Consider the following 24102-nt stretch of genomic DNA (forward strand, 5'->3'; position numbering starts at 1 on the left):
CATCCAGTCATTCATACAAGAAATATTTACTGGAGACTTCCACGTGCCAGGCTTTGAGCTAGTATTGGGATATAAAGATGGAAGTGCGCAATCTGTGCTTCCACAGAGACCCATAGGTGTTGGGTTTTTATACTTGAGAACAATATGCATAGTTTTTTTCATTTGTTTGTTTTTTGTTTTTCTTTTGTTTTTAGTCCTGCAGGTGTTGTAAGATTTGTTTCTTTCCCGAAAGCAGTTGGGTACGTGGAGCCTCTTTGACTAAGTAACAAGAGAGAGGAACCGTACCCTTGTTCCCTTGTGTCTTCCAGTTTGTATTCAGACCCAGACAAACGTTAATGTGTTTGATGATAGATAAGCATGAATGAAAAACGGTGTAGCCCAGTTCATCTTTATTTAGGATAATTTCTCCCCTCTCTTTATCCTCTTCAGTGCTGCTTTCCTGCCTGTGATGCAGGGAGCTAAGGTTCCAATTAAATCTTTGTGGACAAAAGGTACACATGACATCCCCAGATAACAGGTGGCAATAAATCCATCAGCACATCCACTTTCAGAGACCTGTCCTGGCTGAACTGCTAACAGCTGCCAATACCTCACTGAGTACCTTGTACAAGGTGAGCTCTAAGGTAAGATGTTTTTCTCTCTGGACAGATTCAATCCTTCCTTGTAATTTGTTTCTCTCAAAACAGAATTATGACTTTAAAGTTTACTACTGATTTGTTGACAGATTCCTGGTTTCGTTTGGTTTGTTGTTTTGGTTTGGTTTTGTTTGCTTGAATATTTTTGGTCTGTCCTCAGAGAACTTATTTTATTTCATTTTACATCTTTTAGTTTTCCATTGCTTTTCTTTTAATCTCTTCTTATATTCTTATGTATGCATTTCTTATATATCCTAACTCAGTTTGTATTTAGATATAGCTTTTCCTTATATAGAGAGAAATGAAGGGTCTTAAATGATTTGCATGCATTTTCTGGTTAAAACTGATCTGGAAATTTGGTTCCATGGGCACTCCTTGGTCACTTGGAACTGTAGTGTGGATGGTGTTCTTCTTCCAGCCCTTGCCTTAAAACAGAGTAGCTCAGTGCTGGGATACTTCCAACATTTGAGGCTGATATTGAACCCCAATGATAATCATTTAAAATTATTTAGTTCCTGTATTATGAAAGTAGTTAATTATAGAATAATTATAGAATAACTCAAAATTACAGAAAAGGAGAAAGAAGATAATTTGTCATTGATTATAATAGCTGACACTTGTGGTTGTACCTTTCTAGTCTAGTCTTTTAAAATGGTGCACATATTTTTATTTTTTATATAATTGAGGTCAAGCTGTAGATACAATCTAATATCTTTTTTTCTTAACATATTAAGAGTATTTTCTAAAAGTCATCAAAATTATTTGAAAATATTGTTTTTAAGAGCTACTTATATTCCACCATTAAAATGTATCATTTTTATGATACATTTAAAATATATCACTAACATAAATAATTCAACAGTTATTAATTTTACACATAAATCTTTGGCTGCATTTCTGATTATTTCCTTAATATAGGTTCCAAATCAAAGGGTATACATTTTTTAGAGCCTGATATGTTTCATGACAGTAATCTATTTTAAAATTTATGAGATTGGAATTGTTGATACTACAACAGAAACAACATAAAAGAAAATGAAATTCTTCCCAGCAACTGTTATTACCTGAAGTTTAACAAAGTACTCTGGCTTAATGCTGACTAATGACATGAAATCCTAAGTAGAAAACGAATCATCAAAGTTAGTATTTTACTTACACAGAGTAGCACACCTTTCTGAGCAGGAGTTTATAGCTTAAACAAAAGAATAGGTGTGTTTCTAGTACCATAGAGCAAGGGAAGATGGGGGGGAACATTCCTGCAAGTTAAAAAAAAACTTGGGATTTTGTTCTAGTTTGACACTGATTGTGAGACCTGAGACACATCTCCTAGCTTCTTGAAGCTCAGATTTCTCATCTGTGAGATGAAAGCCTTGGTCTAGGTCAGTGTTTCTCAGTGGGCAGCACAGGTAACACTTGTGGCACATGGGCTATTTTGGGGTGGTACATAGACATAGACAGTTATTTTTTTGGCATAGCACATAAAGTTATCTTTTTAAACGATAGTATTTCAGTTTTTAAAAAGAGTGGATTTAAAGGAAAAGATTAAGTAAATAACAATACAGGTAGTCCTCAGATATGACATAAACTACTGAGGTGATGGGCAAATGTCTGATGTTTGAGAAATATAGAGCTAGGTGATCTCTGTAGAACTTGCTTAATGTGTGAGGTAGAATTTCAGATATAAAAAGCCGGTCAGCAATGCTTCCTTGGAAGGCATTCTGAGAACGAGGTAGAGTTATTCGGATGTATAAGAAGTAACAGAGACACAGGCATGGAAAAGGTTCAGATACCATCCTATCACTGGGAGTTTGGGATTAGCAGATGCAAACTAGTGTATATAGGATGGATAAACAACAAGGTCCTACTGTATAGCACAGGGAACTATATGCAATATCCTGTGATAAACCATAATGGAAAAGAGTATGAAAAGGAATATATATATGTGTACCTGAATCACTTTGCTGTACAGCAGAAATCAACAGAGCATTGTAAATCAACTATACTTCAATAAAATATAGAAAAACCAAAAACAAACAAAAATACCATCCTATCACGTGCAACTCTTTGTACTTCTCATTTTAATAGTGAGTTTCACTTGTCTGGGCCGAATTTCTCCCAGATCCTCCCTAAAAACCTGGCAGAGAAGCCACCCCTGGCACAGCCCTCAGCATGCTCAGGGCAGCTTTGGACGTTCCTCAGTGGTTGCTGAAGAAGGGGAGAGAGTCCCAGAAGCTGGTGTTGCTGGTGGTGTTTGTTGCTCTGCTCCTGGACAACATGCTGCTCACTGTGGTGGGTACGTTTGGGGGGCTTGGTGCTGGGGGTTAATTTGCTCCGGTTCCCAGAGGACAGCACATACCCTGTTAGAATTCAGCAGTGAACGGACTGGAGAATTTTTCTTTTTGTGCTTGAAAACACAAAGATTGCTGGGGATTGGAAGAAATGGCAGGAAATGGGAGTCTGAAGCTTGCCAACCTTTGCTGAAAGACCCCAGAGGTTCAAAGAGAAGGAGGTTCAGAGAGCATCTGACCAGATCAAAGAGGCTGACCCAGAGCCAGAACTGGCAATACTTTTCTTCCTCCCCATACTCTCTTCCTAAGGTGCTAAGGACTCCAAGTGCCCTCTGGGTTAGTGAGCATCTTCCCACCGTGTTGCCTTTGTCTGCTCTGTCAAAATAACACACTTTATATGGATATCCAACTTCTTATCCAAACCTACCTTTCCTGTGGTGCATTCCCTCCCAGTCCTTCTTTTTTAGTTGGTAGTCTATTCATGTTTACATTCAGTTGTGCTGGTATATAAATGGGCGCCAACATGTTTCCCCTTCTGGGTAAAATATATGGTTTTAAACAAGAATCTTCCTGAAACAAATTATAAATCCAATACAGTCAGTTCTTATTATTCATGGTGTTATGCTCTATAAAGTTTCTGTGAACACTGGATTTAGTCCATACTAAATAATTTCTCCTCGGGGAAATACACACACGCCCCCCCCGCCCCCCCCATACATATGTGTGTGTGTGTGTGCGCGCACACACACTGTATAGATTATAATCTTAAACCTTAAAAACAACACATCCTGGTAGATAGTATTTTCTTTACAAAAGAGAAAATGAACTTCAGAGGTGTTAAGTGACTTGCCTGAGGCCACCACACTAACAGGTGCTGAGTTGGGATTCAGGCTGTGCCCAACTGGCCCCAGAGCTGGGGTTTCTTGCACCTCGCTGCCCTTCCCCACCCCATGCTCTGCATCTCTGTGTGAGAGTGAAACAAGAAGGCAGAGCCCACCTTGTTCAACCTCAGCTGCAAAAGTGAGCATCTGGTGACTCTGTTTTCCACACTCTCTGCATGTATGTCTGAGAAAACCCGTGATGGCTTTGTGAGCATTGATTTTTGTGATTACAAACGTTAGCCAGTAGACGAATTAGCCAATATGGAATCCATGAATAATGAGGACCAATTGTATGATGGTTGGAATTCAGGTACTTGAGCTAATAGGGTAACTCGGGCAGGCGCAGTCTTTGAGTAGGCTTCAGATCATGTCACTTAGATGCCTTCCTGAGCATGAGTCTGGACCTCATGGTAATGTCCCTGAACTGACTAGCAGTCAGAAGACAGTCTGTCCTTAGCCCTCATTACTTGTTCTTCTTAACTTTCAGTGCCCATTGTGCCCACCTACCTATATGCCACAGAGTTCAAAGTCAACACTTCTCTGTACCCTGGGCCCACCACAGCTTCCCAGCCTGCCCTCACTTCTGCCTTTTCCACCATCTTCCCCTTCTTTGAAAACAACACCTTGGCTATCGAAGAAAGTGTGCCCAGTGGCATAGCATGGGCAAGTGACACTTCCGGCACCATCCCCGCTCTGGTCACCGAAGCCATCCCAGCCCATGAAAACAACTGCTTTCGAGGCACAGAGTTCTTGAAGGAAGAGAACATATGGGTTGGGCTTCTGTTTGCTTCCAAGGCTCTGATGCAACTCCTGGTCAACCCATTCGTGGGGCCTCTCACCAACAGGTATCTCAATGGGTACAGTGCCCCACAGGGTACTCAGGGGCTCAGAAACAAGAGAATGGGCTGAGGTATCATAAAGGTGGTTAGAAGGGATAAAGAAGGAAAACTCACTTGTCTGCACCCCAGGGTGGTCAGCTGTTTGGGAAAGATAACATGATATTGATAAAATGACTTGGGCTTCAGATTTTCTTAGTGATGTAATGACTACTGAGTACCAAGAAGAGAACCAGGGAACAGAAGTATACTACTGGTATTATTTCAGTGCCCTGGAGCATGGCTTGAATGGGGTAAGGGTAGAAATAGGACAGGCCTATTGCAGGATAGAGCACTGGCTTCTTAGTGCTTGTGTTTGGGATTATCCTCATGTTTCAGAAAGATATGCCTTCTGACTAGGTTATTTATCTTTTCTGGAAAAGAGGATTTGGGCCCTGGCCGACAGGCAAATCTGCATGTTTGTTTATATGCATTCACATGTCATATTCCATCTCTATACCTGCATTCGGAGACATGTTTTGCCATGAACTCAAATAACTGCATTTTTGTCCCCAATTACATGAAAAAATATAGTGCAAGTATACGGATGCCTATTGGAATTGTATCTTTTTTTAAATTCCCTTTTAGGATTGGATATCACATTCCCATGTTTGCTGGCTTTGTTATCATGTTTATCTCCACAGTTAGTAAGTAATTTGCTACCTCTTTTCTTCACTTCATTGATTAACTTTGATTTTATCACATGCATTACCAGGAAGAGAGCAGGGTCAAGTTAGCTAATTAGTCATCTGACTAAGTGACCTATGACACTGATTTAAATACTTTACAGTTTTCGTTATGGGGACTAGAGCAGTAGAGGCAACTCAGTCTAGTTGGCCTTTGTATATCATGCTATAAAAGAACAGATACTTCACTTCCTTCAGCTCTGGAAAATTGTGAAGGCTGTTTTAATTTGTATGCTATAATGTGTATGTGTATCTATCAGTAATCCCTTGAATGAGTTTAGTACAAACCTCCCATCTTTTTTTAAAAAATAAATTTATTTATTTATTTATTTTTGGCTGCGTCCGGTCTTTGTTGCTGCGCACGGGCTTTCTCTAGTTGCGGAGGGCGAGGACTACTCCTTGTTGTGGTGCACAGCTTCTCATTGCGGTGGCTTCTCTTGTTGCGGAGCACGGGCTCTAGGCACGGGGGCTTCAGTAGTTGCGGCACACGGGCTCAGTAGTTGTGGCTCGCGGGCTCTAGAGTGCAGGCTCAGTAGTTGTGGCGCACGGGCTTAGTTGCTCCGTGGCGTGTGGGGTCTTCCTGGACCAGGGCTGGAACCCGTGTCTCCCGCATTGGCAGGCAGATTCTTAACCACTGCGCCACCAGGGAAGCCCCAAACCTCCCATCTTTGAAAAGAGGTCATAGTATTTTGATATGTAAAGGTAAAGGGCAACTAACAAAGAATCTAAATTGGGCAGTAGCAACTGGAAAATTCCATAAAAGTTTACTCCCTTCAAGGAAGGCCATTAAAGATTATAGCTTTGGAAAATAAATTTGCTAAGGAAACAAGGAAGAGAAAGACAAATAGTCTACCCAGTATCAGATAACTGTTCCCAATAAAATAGAGATGGAATAAGAGCAGTAAGTGAAATAAAATACATCTGGAAATTGACCCTGAGAAAATAAGAAAAAAATGAATGTGGAGTTGGGGGGGGGGGAGAGTTTAATAAAGGGGAAGGCATCCTGCTGCCTCTCTGCTCCGAATAACATACCTTCTCCCTCTTGTTTTTCTTATTACCTTTCTGTTACTTTTCTACTTTTTCTATTGCTCTTTCTCAAATTTTCTTCCCTTCCAGCATAGGACTTGACTCCTGTCAACCAATACTGAACAGGAATTTGTTGCATTCAGGGCTGGAAGGTGCAAAGTGCAGGAGCTCAATGTGTGAAGTTCTGTCTGAGAACTTCAGCTTACTTGGGACATTCTAGTTGAATCAAAGAAAATGAAGAAATTAAAGTTAGAAATCTTTATTGAACTTCTAGGAGCTCAACCTATGCCAAACAGTAAGTTAAAAACTAGTAAGACGCTCTATTTCATCAAATGAGACATAGTTCATTTCACAAAACTTCATGGTACACACACATGATGCCTTGATGGTGATGGTGAAAAGTCACTGAGTTGAAAAGTCACTGAGGGAACATAAAGAATGAAAAGACATGGCTCTGTCTACCCAGGAGTTCTTAATGCTTGCCTGGGAGCAATGACAAACACCCTGCAAAGTAAGGTAATGCAGTGTCCTAGTGGATCCCAAACTTTTTAGCATAAGGTCCTTTCCTGATTCTCTGTCAAGAACTGATTTTTAAAAATTTATTTATTTATTTTTGGCTGCATTGGGTCTTCATTGCCGTGCACAGGCTTTCTCTAGTTGCGGTGAGGGGGGCTACTCTTCGTTGCAGTGCGCGGGCTTCTCATGGCGGTGGCTTCTCTTGTGGAGCACGGGCTCTAGGCACGCGGGCTTCAGTAGTTGTGGCACGTGGGCTCAGTAGTGTGGCTCACGGGCTCTAGAGCACAGGCTCATTAGTTGTGGCACACGGGCTTAGTTGCTCCGTGGCATGTAGGATCTACCCAGACAAGGGATCGAACCCGTGTCCCTTGCATTAGCAGGCAGATTCTTAACCACTGTGCCACCAGGGAAGTCCAAGAACTCATGTTTTGAAAGCTTTTCTTATCTACCGAACTGTAGGTATTAAATAATAATTATCGTTTCCATGCCATAACTAGTGTTGCTACACTGAGTTAGCCTAACTCTAGCAAACATTTGATGTTTAGGGGATCCTATGTAGCATTCCTTCAGGGTTTTTAAATACTAAAATGAGGTTGCTGATGCCCATCACTCCCCCGAAGGGCCCCCAGCTGGGAAACATGCTTAATGTAATTAGGAGCTAAATGGTGGCCCATGTTGGGGCACAAAGTGAAAAAGAAATTACTCTGGTCTTCCTAAATAGGGGGATCAACCATCCTAGTTTGCCTGGGATTGAGGGGCTTCCTGGGATGTGAGACTTTTGATTTTAAAACCACAAAGGTCCTGGGCCAACAGAGATGAGTTGGTCACACCATTCTCAAAGGACATAGGGGTAGCAGACCTTGAACAGAGTGGAAATCAGAAAGCCTAGGAGAAAGCATTGGAGGCCTGGCCAGGAGAGACCAATCATTTGCATGTTTGGAAGACGGTGTTCTCATGTCGGGAAGTAATGGGAGAAGATTATAAACACAACCAAAGACATCTAATGAATGGGCAAAAGCATTCAGATTATGCTGATTCAGACACTTTGGGAGGGAGCCTTCTCTCTTTCTGTGGTGTTGTCCTGGAATTGGAGGTGAGACATGTCTGGACCCACCAACCTTACTGCCAATGCCCTGTAATTTAGTTGTTGATAACATATTCCTGTTTGGTTCTCAGTTTCGTGTATGTTAGTCTCTAGTAGACTGAATCTCTTCAAGGGCTTGAACTGGATATTCTCTTTATTTCACATCTGCTACAGAGTCCAGCACAGCTGCATGGTCAGTATTACTTAATAAATACTCACTGATCTGATTTGGCTAAAAGATCCTCCATAATAAGGGGAAGGATCTGATTGGATTACAAGATATTATTTTCTACACAGTACCAATGGTCCTTCAAGTACACATAGCTTTGGTCCCACACTCCAGATGACCCAATGGGACCCAACAATGGCAAAGATCAAATCTGGGTGTTGCATATAGAGGATCCAGAAGTAGGGTCCAGGGACCAGTTCTCAGCCCAGGGCATTGGGTTTCACGCACAGCCCTGACTCCAGTGGACAGGATGTTGGGTTTTAAGCAGGAAATGTGGACACTCAGCCTTCCATCCACTGTGTGGTGAATCGGTTTATGCTTTGGTTTCTCTGTCTTCATGCCAATTAAAATGCAATCCTAATTAAGGGGGAAGGATTAGAAAGACAACTCTGAAAACAGGGAGCAGTGATCATGCTTTATTAAAACATACACATAATGGCTCATGTCTATGGTATCATGAGTCCATTTTCTGGTGGCCAGGGAATCAAAGGCATTTTTGCTAACTGGAACATTCTTGCTATTCTCTTTGCCCAGTGTTTGCTTTTTCTGGTACCTATACCCTGCTCTTTGTGGCCCGAACTCTTCAAGGCATTGGATCTTCATTTTCATCTGTTGCAGGTAATGCCGACATCTTGCACACACACACACACACACACACACACACACACATCTCTCACCATCTCTTACTACCATCAGACCCTATAAGATTTATATGAAGAAATTAAGGAAAATATCATCATAGTTGTGATTGTTGCATAAATTGTGATATGTATCTCTGCATAGTTGCGGAAATTGTGATTTAAAAACAAGATAATTGTAGAGTTGCTGGTAGTGCCTATAAATCCCTAAGCGTGACATAATTCTCTTTGATAATATTTAGATGCTGCTAGCTCAGGTCAGACCAAGCCCAAGGTAAAACTGTGAAGTATGCCAGGTTTTTATTTAATGGCACTCTATGGTCTTTTCTCTGTCCCCCTCTTACCATTTTATAGAAATAGTAAAGTTAATACTATTGGTAATACCATCACAGTTTGCAAAGTACTATCAAATACAATATTTAATGTAATCCTATGAAGCAGAGATTTTATGACATTTTACACATGAGTAAATGGGCGTAAGAGCCCAGCCCACACTCTTTCCCAAGTGCTTTCATACTCTTCTTTGGGCATCCCCATCGAATAGAGCAGTGCTCTGTGTCCATAGGTTTTCCCTTCCTTGGCCTACTCCATATCCATGGATTCAGGGAAATGTACTAGGAAATGATAAAATAATATGAAATGCAGGATCACTGGACAATGGTATTCTGCATTACCCTTCCCAGAGACTTTTGCGCTTCCAATGAAATTCTGAACAGAAGGAGTGAGCAAGGTGGGCATTTGGGGGACTTGTGGGAGGCAGTATTTGCAAAATACTATGGGTTAGGTTCTATAAAACCCCCAAAACTGAAACTCTAGCTAAGACGACCCCTGAAGATATAATAGGGGCAAGACCAAGGACTCAGTGAGAGAGGCAGAGACTATGCTAACTCTACCTGCCTCTCTCCTTTCAGGTCTTGGGATGCTGGCAAGTGTCTACACTGATGACTGTGAGAGAGGGCAGGCCATGGGAATTGCCTTGGGGGGCCTGGCTTTGGGAGTGCTAGGTAAGTGGCACTGGCCCCAGGTCTGGGTTCAGGAGGGTGAGGTACAGCAGACTCTCTGGAGACAGCCCCAGGAGGCAGGTGTTTCTAAGGTCATGGAAGACAGCATTTTTCTTCCTTCTCTGTCCAACCATGTTTTGAGGCCTTCTGAACAGGAAAAGCAGAATCTCTTTCCCCTTGGGAAGCTGAACAGCCCATAAGGGCCTGGGAATGGTCTAGAAACCTACTCTATTCAAGGGAGTGAATATCTGCCTGCTAGTAGCCGCCGCCTTACCTCTGCTTCCGTACGTGGCCCGCGCTTTCAACATGAGAACGTGCTCTTTGTCAGGTTCTGTGCTAAATGTATACATAAGCTCTTTTATTCCGCACTACCACACTGTAAAGGAGGAATGATCGTCCCCATTACACAGACGAGGATAAGAAACGTTCATAGCCATCCAAGGTCACATGGCCAGGAAATGCCAGAGCAAGGATACAGACTCAGATTTTCTGGGATTGAATCCCAAGCTCCAAACCATAAGCTTATACTTTCTTTGAGTTTCATCCAAAGTCTGGTTTAATTGACTAGTCCAACAAGCCACACACTTTTACTGAGTACGTATTGTGTGCCAAGCACAATGCTGGCACAGAGGGGATACAGGTCAGGAGCCTCAGACATGGTTCCTGCCCTCTAGGAATTTTCTAGCTGACTGAGAAGAAAACACCAAAAATCTCTTCCCTGGCCCATACCCTGCTCTCTACCACCATGGTGAGGAGAGGGAACCAAAGCCCTCTCTTTGTTAGTATCCACCTCCCCAAACATCCAAGCTAAAACTTTGGTGCATCCTTGTCTCCTTTATCACCTCTCACTCCCAAATGAATAAGCCTATTATACCCTCCTAAGCCACTTACTCAAGTCCAGCTCCTCATCACGTCTCAGCTGGAACAAGGCACCAGCCTCCTGCCCGATCTGCACGTTGCCTCCTCCCTCCAAGGTGCCGCCAGAAGAAGCTTCCTATGCCCAGAGCTGGTGGTGTTTCTCCCCTGCCACAAAGCACTCATGTTTCTCCCTAGCCCACAAGGCCAAGTACATGCCTTATACTTGTACTTATCTGGATATACAGGGCCCTTGGCTATTTGGTCTCAACCTTCCCCACCTCTCCTCATCTCCCAAATACTCCTATTCTAGTAACAGGGACTTTCTTCTATTTCTGCTCTATCCACACTCTCTTTTCTGACACCTCTCTGTTCTTCACACGTGCTTCTCCCCCACCAGTATTACCCAGTTGACAAAGCCCCTGTGGCCACCTGAACTCACTCTACTGTGATTACATAACATTTTGTGGATGGAACATTTACTTTTCACCATGTTATAATTATTTGGGTTCCCCCACGCCCACACACACATTTCTTCCACGAGAAAGTGAGCCCCTTGGAAGTAGGTCTTCTTCATCTCTGAATCCTCAAAACCTCATGTCCTCATGTAGAGCTCAGCCCCTAGCAGGCCCTCAAGAAATGCTCACTGGGTATAGGAGGACAAGTCATGCTGGCTGGGAATCAGCCCCCCATCTCTGGAATCCATTCCTGTTTTGCTTTTCTAGTGGGAGCTCCCTTTGGAAGTGTGACATATGTATTTTTGGGGAAGATTGTACCCTTCCTCATCTTGGCCTTCCTGGCACTACTGGATGGAGGTAAGTCACCATAAGAGGACACCAGACAGGCGAGAGGTCAGGTCAGGTTGGGAATGCATCATGCTGTGGTGTCCGTGGTGACATATTTGGGTGGATCAAGGACTGCCCCATCGTAAGAGAGAGGGAGGAAGCTCAGGAAATTAGATCTGCAAGGGGTAGGGTGCTAACAATGTGGCTGTTATTGGATCCTCCAACTAATAAGTGGACACACTGAACTATTTCTCACTCCCTCTTCCTTTCTTAGCACTCCAGCTTTGCATCCTACAGCCTTCCAAAGTCTCTCCTGAGGTAAGTGGATACCAAGCTCCATTGCCAAGAGAGTGATAGAATGGATAAGTGCAGTGACCCAGGCCTGCCTAGACCATCCCTGTCAAACCATAAGAAGAAAGGGGAGTGGAGTTGGAGAAAGCAAGAACTGTACTGGATTCCCAATAGGGTCATGTTTAGGATAGCATGAGGGATGGGGAAGGAGTCTGGCTTGATGTTGGACCAAGATGGAGGAAGGGCCTTATAAAGAATCAAAGAAACCTTACTGAGTTATACATAATAACTCAGAACCAGGATGACAATGACATTGGGACCTGAGTATTTATAGTTATAATATCTCAGAGCTAAAGAAGACCTTGGAGGCCATCCAAACAATCTCTCCCCCCAAAGCATCCTTACAGACTGTCATTCTGTAGCAGTTAAATATCAGAGTTGGTATTTGTCTGACTCTAAGACAGAGATGGCTCTGGGAAATCTATACCAAGTCATGAAGAAAGATAAGAGAGTACAGACAATAGGGGAAAGTTTGATCTAAGGACCTTGATTTTGTAGCCAAGTCAGATGGTAGTGTTGGTATCCTAGGGGCGTACTACTTGTGATTGGTGTCTGAAGTGGGGGGCAATCTTGTGGGGTCTGTGCTAGCTCCAAGTAATTAGGGTCAGAATTGAATTGAACTTTAGGGACACCCAGTTGGTTCACAGAGAATTGGAGAATTGCTTGGTGTGAAAAAAAGCCCACCCATTTGGTATCAGAAGTGTTGTAAGTAGAGGAATGATTTTCCTTTAGTACCTTTTTGAATAATTTTGATTTTTAGATGGTAATGTTCTACGTATTCAAAAAAGTATTGTTTTTTTCTGGCTGGCATACCAGTACTATATTTTATTCATTCTTCTATATTTGGGCATTTAGGTAGTTTCCAGTATTTTGCAGCTACAAATAGTGCTGTAATGAATAACCTTGTGTATAGGCATTGTTATAGAGTTGGAGGTAATCTTTAGAGTAAATTTCTAAAAGTGAAATTGTCAGGAATTCCCCGGCGGTCCAGTGGTTAGGACTCCACACTTTCACTGCCGAGGGCCCGGGTTCAATCCCTGGTCAGAGAACTAAGATTCCACAAGCCTCATGGTGCAGCCAAAAACAAAAACAAATAAAAGTGAAATTGTTGGGTCAAAGCGTTTATTGGACTTCTTTATGTACATTTTATGATTTAGATCTGTCTCTTTACTTGAATTATATATGGGAGAGGGCATAATCTTTTTAGTTTTAGTGTCTCTGAATATCGCAGTCCACCCTGTGTGGGTGCAGAGAGGGTTATCATATCAAAACTATTAAATCCATTACAAGATAGAATGTGGTAAACACCAGAGATTAGGACACAGTACTCAGGAAATTTGAAAGCGAGAGAAGTTCCAGCTACTGAGTCAGGGAACGCTGGATAAGAAGGAGCCATTTAAGCTTGACCTTGACAAATAGGTGAGGTTTGGACCTATGCAAAGGAGAAGGAAGGGAATTTAGGAAAAGATAACCATGACAACTGAGGGCCTGCTTGTATGCATGGAAGGAAGGTAGATGCTAAGTTTATCTGGAATGAAGTTTTTTGAGGGGTGCGGGATGTTATAATTGGACATTTAAGCTGGCATTTTAATCTAGATGTTCAGGCACCTTCGGTCACACCAGTCCAGTACAGCTCCACATGGTCAGAACAAAGCAGTCAGAAAGCTTGAGCAGCTTTCTGAGTCGTTACCTCTAGGCTCACCTTTGGGGTTCAGCACTCTGCCGGTGGTCCTTCCTGGATGAACATTGGTGCTGGCGAGATCTAGTGGAGAGGCCCGAGGCCAGGGGTCCAGACACCTGTTGTCCAACGTTGGCCTTGCTGACAGTCCACTCTGATCTGGTTGATGGTCATTCAAAGGCAGGAATCGTGTCTGGAATATGTTGTCCTACTCTTTGTGACCGCCTTGCACACGGGGGCTATGCGGCCACCAGCTCACTCTGTGACATTGGGCAAGTCACCTCCTCTTCTATGACATGGGTGTCTGGTCTCTCCAGTAAGGGAGCTGACGTAGACGGTCTCTGAGGTCCTGCCTGCGCACTCTCAGATTCTGTGAAAACAGGAGAGATGTATACACTGTACAGATGGAAGTTTTTTGTTGTCCATGTTCTCAGAGTGCCAAGGGGACTCCGCTCCTCACACTTCTCAGAGACCCTTTTATCCTGGTGGCTGCAGGTAAGCTGGCATTGCCTCCCTTTGGGCTGGGAGAGTCTGAGCTTCTGGGCAGCCTTGGGGGCTCACTGAACCATCTCCCCAGGCTCCCTCTGCTTTGCCAACATGGGGGTGGCCATGCTGGAGCCCACGCTGCCCATCTGGATGATGCAGACCATGTGTGCCCCTGAGTGGCAGCTAGGTAAGTGACCTTGGTCCCCAACTCGGGCTTGGGCAGAGATGCGTGCCATGGGCCCTTTCTCGGGTAATCGGCAAGCATCATCAGGGTCAGGTCTTCAGGGTCACGGAAGGACAGTGTGCTTCCTTCATAGAATGACCTTCCCCGTCCACACCTGTGAATCAAGGCTGATTTAGTGGGCAGTCCCTTCAAGAAGCAGGCCAAGGAGCCGTTCCCTCAGGGTTACTTGAGATGCTGCCTCCTGGGCTTGAAGTCCTAAAAATTTCTGTCCAATAAAACATAAGTCTCAACTTTAAAAAAAAAAAAAAAAGGAGAAGAAGAAGAAAAAAAGAAACAGGCTGAGAAGGGCAGGGTTGGGGGGCGTTGACGGGTGTTGGAGGGGCAACATACCTAGCTGGGTGGATGAATAACTTCTGGTCGAAAGCCCTTGGGTTTTTATTTCTGCTCCATTGATTTGCTGTGCACACTTGTGAAAATCACAGCTTTCTGAGCACCACTTTTCTCATCTCTAAAATGGACATCAGAATACTATCTAGTTCAGACGGTAAATCTGAGGAATAAATGACATAATCTGTGGCAAAGCTTTGCACCCGTAGAATATTAACAAGGCACCACCATTACCATTGCTGATACGTTCTTCTTTCCCACTCTGTCCCCCAGATTACCTTTTGCTATATTTTTACCTCTAAAAAGGTGCTAATGGAGTATATTATTCTGTGAGGGAGGCCTCTAGCCTCCTCTGCTCCATGGAGAGATGTCCTCATGACTCATCTGAGCTTAGAGAGGAGGCTCTGGACCTTTCCAGGAAGTCCGAGGAAAGGGGACAGAGAAGGTTACGTGCAAATGGCTCAGTCACTGCAGGGAGGAGAGGCTTAAGTGGCCAGAGGGGAAACTGACAAGAACCTGATACAGCTTAATATACAATGAAAAGCACTAAATCTAATTTTTTAGGGGACCAGGCTAAGCAAGGCTCCCAGCTGCACTCGTAGCCCCAAATTGAATTTTTCTGGGCTGCAGCTGCCTCTGACCATGACAGTTAATTGAGTTAGTTGGTGCTTGGTGCAAATAAACATCCCCTGCCTCCAGGCTCTAGCCGCTCAGGCTCTTGGGGCAGAGGGGCAACCAACCTTGGCTCAGAATGGCCTCTCTGCAGCCCTTCTTCACCCCACAGAAATATTACAAGCAAACCAGCCGTCAGCCAGTAACTGGTGAATTGCTGACTTTGGGTTTAATTGTAAACATACTGACCGTTTCTGTTAGGCAGCACTGTTTCCTGTCAGGGTACAGAGAGGCAGAGAGAGGCTGGTGAGACGCAAGGAAACTCACAGGCCTGATGCCACCCCGTGCCTTGTGCAGGCGAGGCTGCAGTAGAAAGCCCTCAGGAGAGTAAGTGAGAGACCGAGAAGGCCTTGCCCTCCACCATCCCTTACAACTCTCCTCAGTGCCCTCTGCGTCTGTAAGTCTAATTTCAAATGTGCTCACCTGGAGAGTGTGTTAAAATTCAGATTGCGAGGCCCCATCCAGCAATTCAGCAGAAAGAAGTTTGCATTCCTGGTGAGTTTCCCAGTGATGCTGATATGGTGTTAGCGACCACACTGAAAAATATTGCTTTCAATGCAGAACCCTCTCCAAGTTGTTGGGAGGAACAATTTATAGTCTGTGACTGAACATTCTCCAAGTGGCCCGTTGTGTGCCCGCTACTCTCACCCAGTGGAGGAAAGAGCTCAGGCTTTGGAAACAAGCCCACCTGGGTTGAAATCCTGACCCAGCCACTTACTGGTTGTGTCCTTGGATAAGTTACTTAACGTCTTCAAACTCCACTTTTTTTCATTTGTAAAAATGGAGGCACGTTTCTGGTTGTTTTCAGGGTTAAATAGATCTTTGTATTCTAAAGGCATTAGCACAGTGCCTGGAATAGAGGATATAGTCAGGAAATAAAAATCATGACTGTTTTCATCATTGTTTTTGTTGAAATCACTTTGACAGTCACAGCTCTGTGTAATTCCCCACCCCTTGAAGATATGCTGTGAAATATATATGTGTCTGTAGACATATAGTCTGGAACACCTCTTTTGCACAAAATGCTACTGAATTGCAAGCTATACTCAGATCCTAAAGAACAAGCCACACTGACTGAGGAAAATCTCATTCAGGAAATCCCACATCACTTAAAATGATGTCAAGGAGATGTATCTAGGAGGCCTGTGGGCTTCCTACAGGTGCCCATTTCCAGATACCAGGTAGACAATTGAGTAGCTACACTATTAAATTTTTTTAAAGCAATTAAACAGAAACACATGGTTACAGTTTGAAACAGATTGCCACCTGTACAGATAGACTAGACAAACACACTAGGGTGTGTTTCACCTCCAGCCCACAGAAGAGAATATTAAAAGCAAACAAGACCTCAGCCAGTAACTGGTGAATTGTTGACTTTGGGTTTAATTGTAATCATCATGACAGTTTCTATTAGGCAGCACTATTTCCTCTCTATACAGAGAGGCAGAGAGAGGCTGGTGAGACCCAAGGAAACTCACACCACTCATTCCATGCAGTTCTTTATGCCAGAGCCATCTGTGCTGCCACACTGCTGGTGGGGTGGTGGAAACACCTGGAGTTGGAGGGAGAAGGTCTGGGTTCAGGTCTTGATCCTGTTACTCACTGGTTATGATGATAATAGTTAAGGCCGATGCTCAGAGAGCACTTATTCTGTGCCAGGCGCCTTGCAAAATGGTTGCTTTGCATTATCTCAGTTAAGCCTTATAACCAGCCTATCTGGTAGGAATTATTATTATTCCCATATTTTAGAGATTTCTTAATCTGACCCAATCTCCCATTGCCCTCCCAAATCCTGGGTCTTGTGGAAGTCCCTGCCATCAGCAAGTGTCCCTACGCCCTCAGCCTCTTTGAACACTTCTTTCATCTTCTTGCCCTGAGACCTGAATGTTTTCTGAGAACACCATTTTCCCACAGCCTTCTTGATGGAAGTTCATGTTCCTTTAGGCTTTGCTTTCTTTCGCTGCTTCTGAATCATTTCTTCTTCATTCTCCTTCAAAGGCCCTGACTCCCTTGAAAATCATGTCGTTAGATTATACCACCCCACCCTTCTTTATTGCAGTTATCTACTGACCCCTGAGTTATCCCTTCTCATTCATTAAATCCACCAACACCTGGCTCATATTCATTTCACCTTTATTCCTCTCACCACTTTTGGTGACTTCCATATCCAGGTGGATAACCTTACCAACATCTTGGCCTATTCCTTAATCTACTCCCTTGCAATGATCTTCTTCTCCTCTCCACCTTAACCAATCAAACCTTTATATAATATTGACCTTGACCTCACCATTAATCATGGCTTCTCTGAAATTTCACTTCCAAGCAGTGCAGTTATCACCTTACATATTCCCTGCTCAGGTATTCTAATACCCCTATATTAACACATTTTGGCTACACTGGGATCACCAGTCCATTCAATTCTTTCTCTGTTTCCCTCACTACTCATGTCCTCTCTTCTTTCTTTACCCAGCTTGGAGTCCCTCATGATGAATCCATGTCCATCATTAATGTCACTCTTTTGAAAGCATTGTTAATTTCTTTGCCCCACCCACTCCCTCTGGGGTTGTCACATGGGAAGCCTTAACTCTGGTTAAGCCTATCTGGTTGCCTACTCCTTGCGTGCACCTGAGCAGTGAAATGGGGCTGTAGGAAAACACACACTAGGTAGGCTGTTGGTCTCACCTTATATTTATGGCCACAAATCTAAAGTGGGTTTTCACACTGTCCAACAATCTTTCTTTAAATCCCTAGTTATGTTCTTCCTACTTTCCAAAAGGACTGGTTTACACTTCTCCATTCAAACCTCCTACACACCCTCATCCCTTCACCTTCATCATCCTCAACTCCCAGTCGTTGAGAAAGTAGAAGCAACAAGAAGGGACCTTGCATGTTCTCATCACTACATATACTTACTTCCCTGTACCTGTGCCTACATCCACTGCCTTCTCTTTATGGTTGAAACATCCCAGCTCCTTCAGAGTCGAACTTCTTTTTTCTTTTCTTCTTCTTTTTCCTTCCGGACTCCATCTCCTCCTACTTCATTGGCTACTCCTTATCACCTTTGCTATCTCCTCCTTGTCTGTTAACTTTTAAAGGTAGGAGTCCCAGAAGGCTCAGTCCATGGGTATCTATTCTTCTATCTCTGATCTTTCATGGGTGATCCCAGCCATTCCCATGGCTTTAAGAACTAATTGGTAAACCAATTAGTCGAACCCTTATGTCTGTGCGTAGGATCTCTCCGCGGAACTCTAGACTTGTCTACTCAATGGGCTTTCCTATTTGCATTAAGTGTTTTTGTATGTTTGTTTGTTTTTCTTGCTAAAAACCTTCTGTTTTGGTTATTCAGTTCTCAGCTTAAATGTTACGTCCTCAAAGAAGCCTTCCCTGATCCCCTAAATCTAAGTTAGCCCTTATTCCTGGTCACTCTTCCATATTGCCACATTAAACTTTCTTCACAGAACTTATCACTTGTCAAAATTATCTTTTTCATTTATTTGTTTATTGTCTATCTCCCTCCCTTGGAATGTAAGCTCCCTGGAAGCCAGGATTTTGTCTATTTTATTCACCCTTCTAATCCTGGTCCCTAGAATACCTGGTACATAGTAAAAGCTCATTAAAAATGCTACATGAATGAATAAATGAAAGAACAAATCAATGAGACTCAGAGAGGGTAAATTCCCCACGGTCACAGAGCTAACAAGTGGTCAAGCCAGAGTTTGAACTCAGCACCAAAGCCCATGTTCCAGGGTACCTGACTCTACTGTCACAAAAAAACAATGTGATAAGGGCTTCAGTTTACAAAATCCTTTTACATACATTTATCTAATTTGCTCCTTAGTGTAATTTGGTATGATAGAATCACAGCTTTGTTTTTCCTAGATGTGGAAGCCAAAGCTCAGAAAGGTTTAGTAACTTATCCAGAATCACTGTCAGAGGGAATTCCATGGTGGTCTAGTAGTTAGGACTCTGCATCTCCACTGCAGGGGGCATGGGTTCGATCCCTGGTCAGGGAACTAAGATCCCGCAAGCCTTGAGGTGTGGCCAAAAAAAAAAAAAAAAAAAAAAATCACTGTCAGAGCAATAGAAGGGCAGGTAAATAGCAAGGCAGGAATTTTACTTCCTAGGAGGTATGTAAGTCTTTCTCTAAAGCTCATGCTCTTATGCTGATAATCACGGGTATTTTATATGTGAGAATGGCTCATCAAAGCCATTCATCAGGAAGTCCAAGAGGGGAGCTAAAAGCACGTTAAATGTGTTGAAGCTAAACATAGCCCTGCTCTTGAGGAAAGCAGAGTGTGGAGCCCTATGTCATCTGCTCTGGGTTTGCAGAAGGATCTCCAACCCACAAAACAAAGTGGTTTGGGATCCTTGAAGGTAACAGGGGGACTTCACTGTCCTGTAAGAAACAAGGTGTTTTAGAGTAGCTGGGTACATTCTAAGGTAAGGGCCTGTGTCTTTCTACAGGTCTAGCTTTCTTGCCTGCCAGTGTGTCCTACCTCATTGGCACCAACCTCTTTGGCGTGCTGGCCAACAAGATGGGTCGGTATGTAGCCTGGAGATCTGGGAAAAGTCAGGTGGGAGAGTCTTCTGAGGGGATCCCTGCACCTGGGATGATGAGTAATAGCTTCTCTGAGGTTGAAAATTTAGAACAAGTACACACAGATAAAAACTGCCCACTGGGAGGATGGGGATGGGTGGGTGGTAAGGGCAATGTAGAGAAAGGATGGTCCTGAGCCGGCTGCTATAGAAGAGGCAGTGAATATATGAGAGACAACCTTTACTCTCCAGATGTTTGTTGTGCAGTTGAAGAGATAAAATAATTCCACAGAGAACAGGTATGAAGAAAGCAATACCTTGGGGCAGTGGTTGTCAAACTATATTCCATGGACCCCCAGGGAGCTCTACAGGTGTGCCTCAGAGGCCACCAAGTGGAAAGGGTTGGGGGCTAAGAGGTATGAGTCTGGATCCTGTTCCTCCACTACAGTGGGAACACCTTTAATTTTACCTTTGGAGTTCAGCACAAAGATTTAAAAAATAAGTTTAAAAACCATTGCCATAGGAAATCAGAGAAGGAAAGAAGTTTGGTATATTTTGTGGGTTTTGAGATGGACCCTGAAGACCAGATAAAATATGAATAGGTGAGAGGTAGGCTGAATCGGGAAACAGCAGAAATTAAGTTTGAGGATGATCCACAAGGGGCAAGTACCTTCTGAGTCAGCTGCTTCCTCTTCTAAGGGAAGGAAGAATATGTCCCATTGCTCCTCATCTGCTTCTACTGGAAAGAGGTGTGGAGTCAGGGAAGAGATGAGGGGCCAGGAAGGGACAGGGCAAGGGCTCACCTGGGCATAAACTGGTCATGTAGAGATGTGTTTATCTTCTCATATCCTAAGGGGTTCCTGGAAGTAGGGGTGGTAGGACTGGCCAGTGTGTTGGTGATGGGGTGGCAGGTGGAAAGAATCTCTCCCCTTTGCACTGTTTAATGATGGCTGTTTTCTTCCAGGTGGCTGTGCTCCCTGATTGGGATGGTGGTAGTAGGTACCAGCTTGCTTTGTGTAAGTATAATAAGGTCTTGTTGAGAGAGAGAGATAGAGAAACCCAGACATTTAAAGACCACTTTCCTTTGAAATGAACAGAGGGTTGACTTGGCAAGGATTGTCAGAAAGACTGTTTCTGTGTAGGTACGAATTTAGCACTGGAGGAGATGCCACCAGTCATCCCATTGAAAGGAGGTGGGGAAGGAGAGGTAAAGGGCAGTGGGGCAGCTGGAGACAGAGGTCTGAGGCTTTATGGATGGGCACATGAAGCAATACATGTGGTATCTATTTCTGGGGTCTGTAAAATGGTGTGTTTTATGCCTTCATTTACTCATCTCACCCTGACAGGACCCCATAAGCCACCAGGGGAACCATTATCTGTGCTTCCATCTCTAGTACCAGAATGTTTGGTAGAGGAAGAAAGAAAGAAGGGCTCTTCCATTTCCAGGAGTCCCCTTCAAGCTCTCTAAGCCTTCATTTTCTCCTCTCCACCATAAGGATCAGAAGCACACTTGCCTCGTAGGCTTGAAGGAGAATGAGATGGCTGTAAAGCACTGAATACAGTGCTGAAGAAAGGCTGGAGGTCCTCAGCGGGAGCTCAAGCTCCGGGTTCAGTCCCAGCTTTGTCACTTGCTCCTCGTGTGACTTTGAGCTCGTTACGTCACCTCCCTTTATTCAGTATCCTCATCTGTGTAAAGAGGATTCTGATAGCACCTCACAGGGTTACCCACACCAACTGCAGCCGTGTCTGGCATGTAGTGAGCCCACAGAGAGTTTTAACCAGTACTAGTGATAAAATAGAAATAGCCCTTGAGGATTCACCCCTAAAACCATTTATAGCCACTAACATCTAAATGGTATGTGAAACCTCTAAGGGGTGAGTGTGCTGGTATAGCAGGTTTGGGTGACAGATGCCCAGGGAGGGAGGTAAGGAACCAGCAAAAGAGGAAAAGAAGGCTTCCATGGGGGATGGATGGGGAGGGCAAGAGAATGAGTTTCACAAGCTTGCTGAAGCGGCAATGCAAAGCACGCCACCTGCCCTGCTGGCTTATGGGTAATTGGTTGTTGGCATTTCTTTTTTGTCTTCTTGCTCCACTGGCTCCCAATTAGGGTTTAAGTAAAACCTCTGGATGATGTTGCAAATAGAAAGGAGAGGAAACTCCACTCAGTGAAGAGTGAGGATGGAAGTATGTGTCTGGGTGGAGGGGGTAGAGGAAGGGGAGGAAGAGTCCTTGCAGCAGAAAAGGGCCATTGTTATGGTTTCATAGAGTCAAATCTGAGGTTCACACTTGATCTAACCACTTATGTTCTGTAATTCTCGATAGGACATTTAACCCAAATGGCACCAATCTAGTTTTCATATCTTTAAACGGAAGTAAAGATTCTTTTTCATCAGGAGGTATAAGAATGCACGGAGATAATGTCTGTGGCACGTAGCACCTGGTTGATAACGCATTTTGTAGGAAAACTGTTTATTTTTGTGCTGCCCCCATCTGACCTAGCTGGACTCCTGATGAACTCTTCCTCCTTTCCTGCTGCAGGTTCCTCTGGCTCATAATATTTTTGGTCTCATTGGCCCCAATGCAGGGCTTGGCTTTTCCATAGGTAAGAAGTGCCCTTAAAGGAAACAAGAAGCCCCTGAATGTTGGCTTTAGGTCAGGTCAGAGGGAAAGGCAGAAGAAGCAGGAGAGCGGCTGGCAGGGGTATGGAGAGATGGCCTCATAACTCCTGGTAGGAATGGGTGTCAGTTCTGAGGGGAGGACAGACAGCAGGTAAAGGCAGTGGACTAAACGGGGGAGGAGGAGGGGGGATGCCACAGACAGGGAGGGGGACTGTGGGTAGAGCTGACAGCGATGTCCTGCTTGCTCTGACCACAGGCATGGTGGATTCCTCTATGATGCCCATCATGGGACACCTGGTGGACCTGCGCCATGCCCCGGTGTATGGGAGTGTCTATGCCATCGCTGATGTGGCTTTTTGCATGGGCTTTGCTATAGGTATGTTGGTGGAGGGATAGGGGAGCACCAGGACCTGGTACCCCACTCTCCCTTTATCTACTGTTTACCAGGTAGAAGAGGCTGATTCTCCTGGGGTTCTGGAGATATTTGACCCTGGGACATCCCCTGGGTCACCTGCTGCCCCTAGCATGGTGTCCTCCGTGTGATCAAGACTCAATAAATACTTGTAGATTTGCTTTATTCTTCGCAGGCCCATCCACTGGGGGTGCCATTGTGCAAGCCATTGGCTTCCCCTGGCTCATGGTCATCATCGGGGTCATCAACATCATCTACGCTCCTCTCTGCTACTACCTGAGGAGCCCCCCAGCCAAGGAGGAGAAGCTTGTAAGGGGCTCTGACTACTGCTGAAAAAATAATAATCTTCTGTTTCTTTCCATGTCTCTCATCCCTTTTTATCCCGTGCTCTTATTTCCTCCCTCTTTGATAGGCTGTCTGCTTTGCCATGTTTTCTGATGCCCCTTTCGTCTCTCTCTTTCCTTTGTGCCCTTCCTTATTTTCCCTTCTCTACACAACCACTTTCTCTCTTTCACTGGTCAGTTAGGAAGGGTCCTAAGTACAGGAGGAAAATGGGAAGCTTGTAAAGTGTTGGGGTCAGGGATCATCAAAGGCATCCTATATTTGCTGTAGTTACTAGCAAAGTGTGAATTACCAAATCATGCCCACAAAATGGACAGCATTCCAGTGGGCACATTCATTCATTCATTCATTCACTCCCATCTGTCTTTGTCCTTACCAGGTCATTTCTTAAAGTACAAACACCCCAGGGGAGAGAACCACAGCATATGATTTTAGTTAATAAGATACTTTCCTCTTACCGCAGCACGAGCACCCTGAGGGTCTGGGTGGGTTAGGGATGGATGCGGAGGCTGCTTAAAGGAGCAAAAGAAGACGTGAAAGTCTGGTGGGAGGTGGTGCCGATTTCAGCTGGCTCCCTGCTATAGCCTGTACTACTGCTGAAAGGATTCAATTAAAAGCATATCAGATGATTGTCTTGACTAGGGTGACTACACCTTGGTCCCTTGGGCGGCCTATGCACATACGTGAAGCAGAACAAGGGTCCCTTGCTGGTTTCGTGAGTCTTTTCTGTGCAGCACTAGACTTGGATGAGCTAGTTGGGGAAGGGGATGGGGAAGCTGGTGAAGGATGTGCGGTGATTTCTCTTCCTGCCTCTTGCTGCAGGCAGTTCTGAGCCAGGACTGCCCCATGGAGACCCGGATGCACGCAGCCGAGAAGCACATGAGGGAATTTCCTCTGGGGGAGGACAGCGATGAGGAGCCTGGCTGTGAGGAGTAG

At 44.3% G+C, this 24102-nt stretch overlaps 1 protein-coding gene across 2 annotated transcripts; it reads left to right on the forward strand.

The window, feature by feature from the left end:
- Positions 1 to 2804: 2804 nt before the first annotated feature.
- SLC18A1 (solute carrier family 18 member A1) lies at positions 2805 to 24102 on the forward strand. 2 transcript variants are annotated; one of them, XM_059927041.1, is made up of 15 exons: positions 2805 to 2928; positions 4292 to 4649; positions 5268 to 5326; positions 8755 to 8838; positions 9770 to 9862; positions 11440 to 11529; positions 11774 to 11817; positions 13963 to 14023; positions 14106 to 14201; positions 19722 to 19800; positions 20758 to 20809; positions 22333 to 22396; positions 22669 to 22788; positions 23000 to 23133; positions 23989 to 24102. In XM_059927041.1, the coding sequence occupies exons 1-15, from the start codon at positions 2805 to 2807 to the stop codon at positions 24100 to 24102; spliced, it is 1572 nt and encodes a 523-aa protein (XP_059783024.1). The 2 variants fall into 2 exon arrangements, with proteins under 2 accessions (XP_059783024.1, XP_059783025.1); XM_059927042.1 differs by lacking the exon at positions 14106 to 14201.

This window comes from Balaenoptera ricei, chromosome 6 (genome assembly GCF_028023285.1).
Source record: "Balaenoptera ricei isolate mBalRic1 chromosome 6, mBalRic1.hap2, whole genome shotgun sequence".
Taxonomy (NCBI): Eukaryota; Metazoa; Chordata; class Mammalia; order Artiodactyla; family Balaenopteridae; genus Balaenoptera; species Balaenoptera ricei.

What these genes read in the sequence shown, in the direction of transcription:
- SLC18A1 (XM_059927041.1), top strand. Translation starts at nt 2,805, where the DNA reads ATGCTCAGGGCAGCTTTGGACGTTCCTCAGTGGTTGCTGAAGAAGGGG. An exon ending in CCTGGCTTTGGGAGTGCTAG is followed by an intron (nt 9,863 to 11,439) that starts GTAAGTGGCACT and finishes TTGCTTTTCTAG; the next exon opens with TGGGAGCTCCCTTTGGAAGT. An exon ending in TGCCCCTGAGTGGCAGCTAG is followed by an intron (nt 14,202 to 19,721) that starts GTAAGTGACCTT and finishes GTCTTTCTACAG; the next exon opens with GTCTAGCTTTCTTGCCTGCC.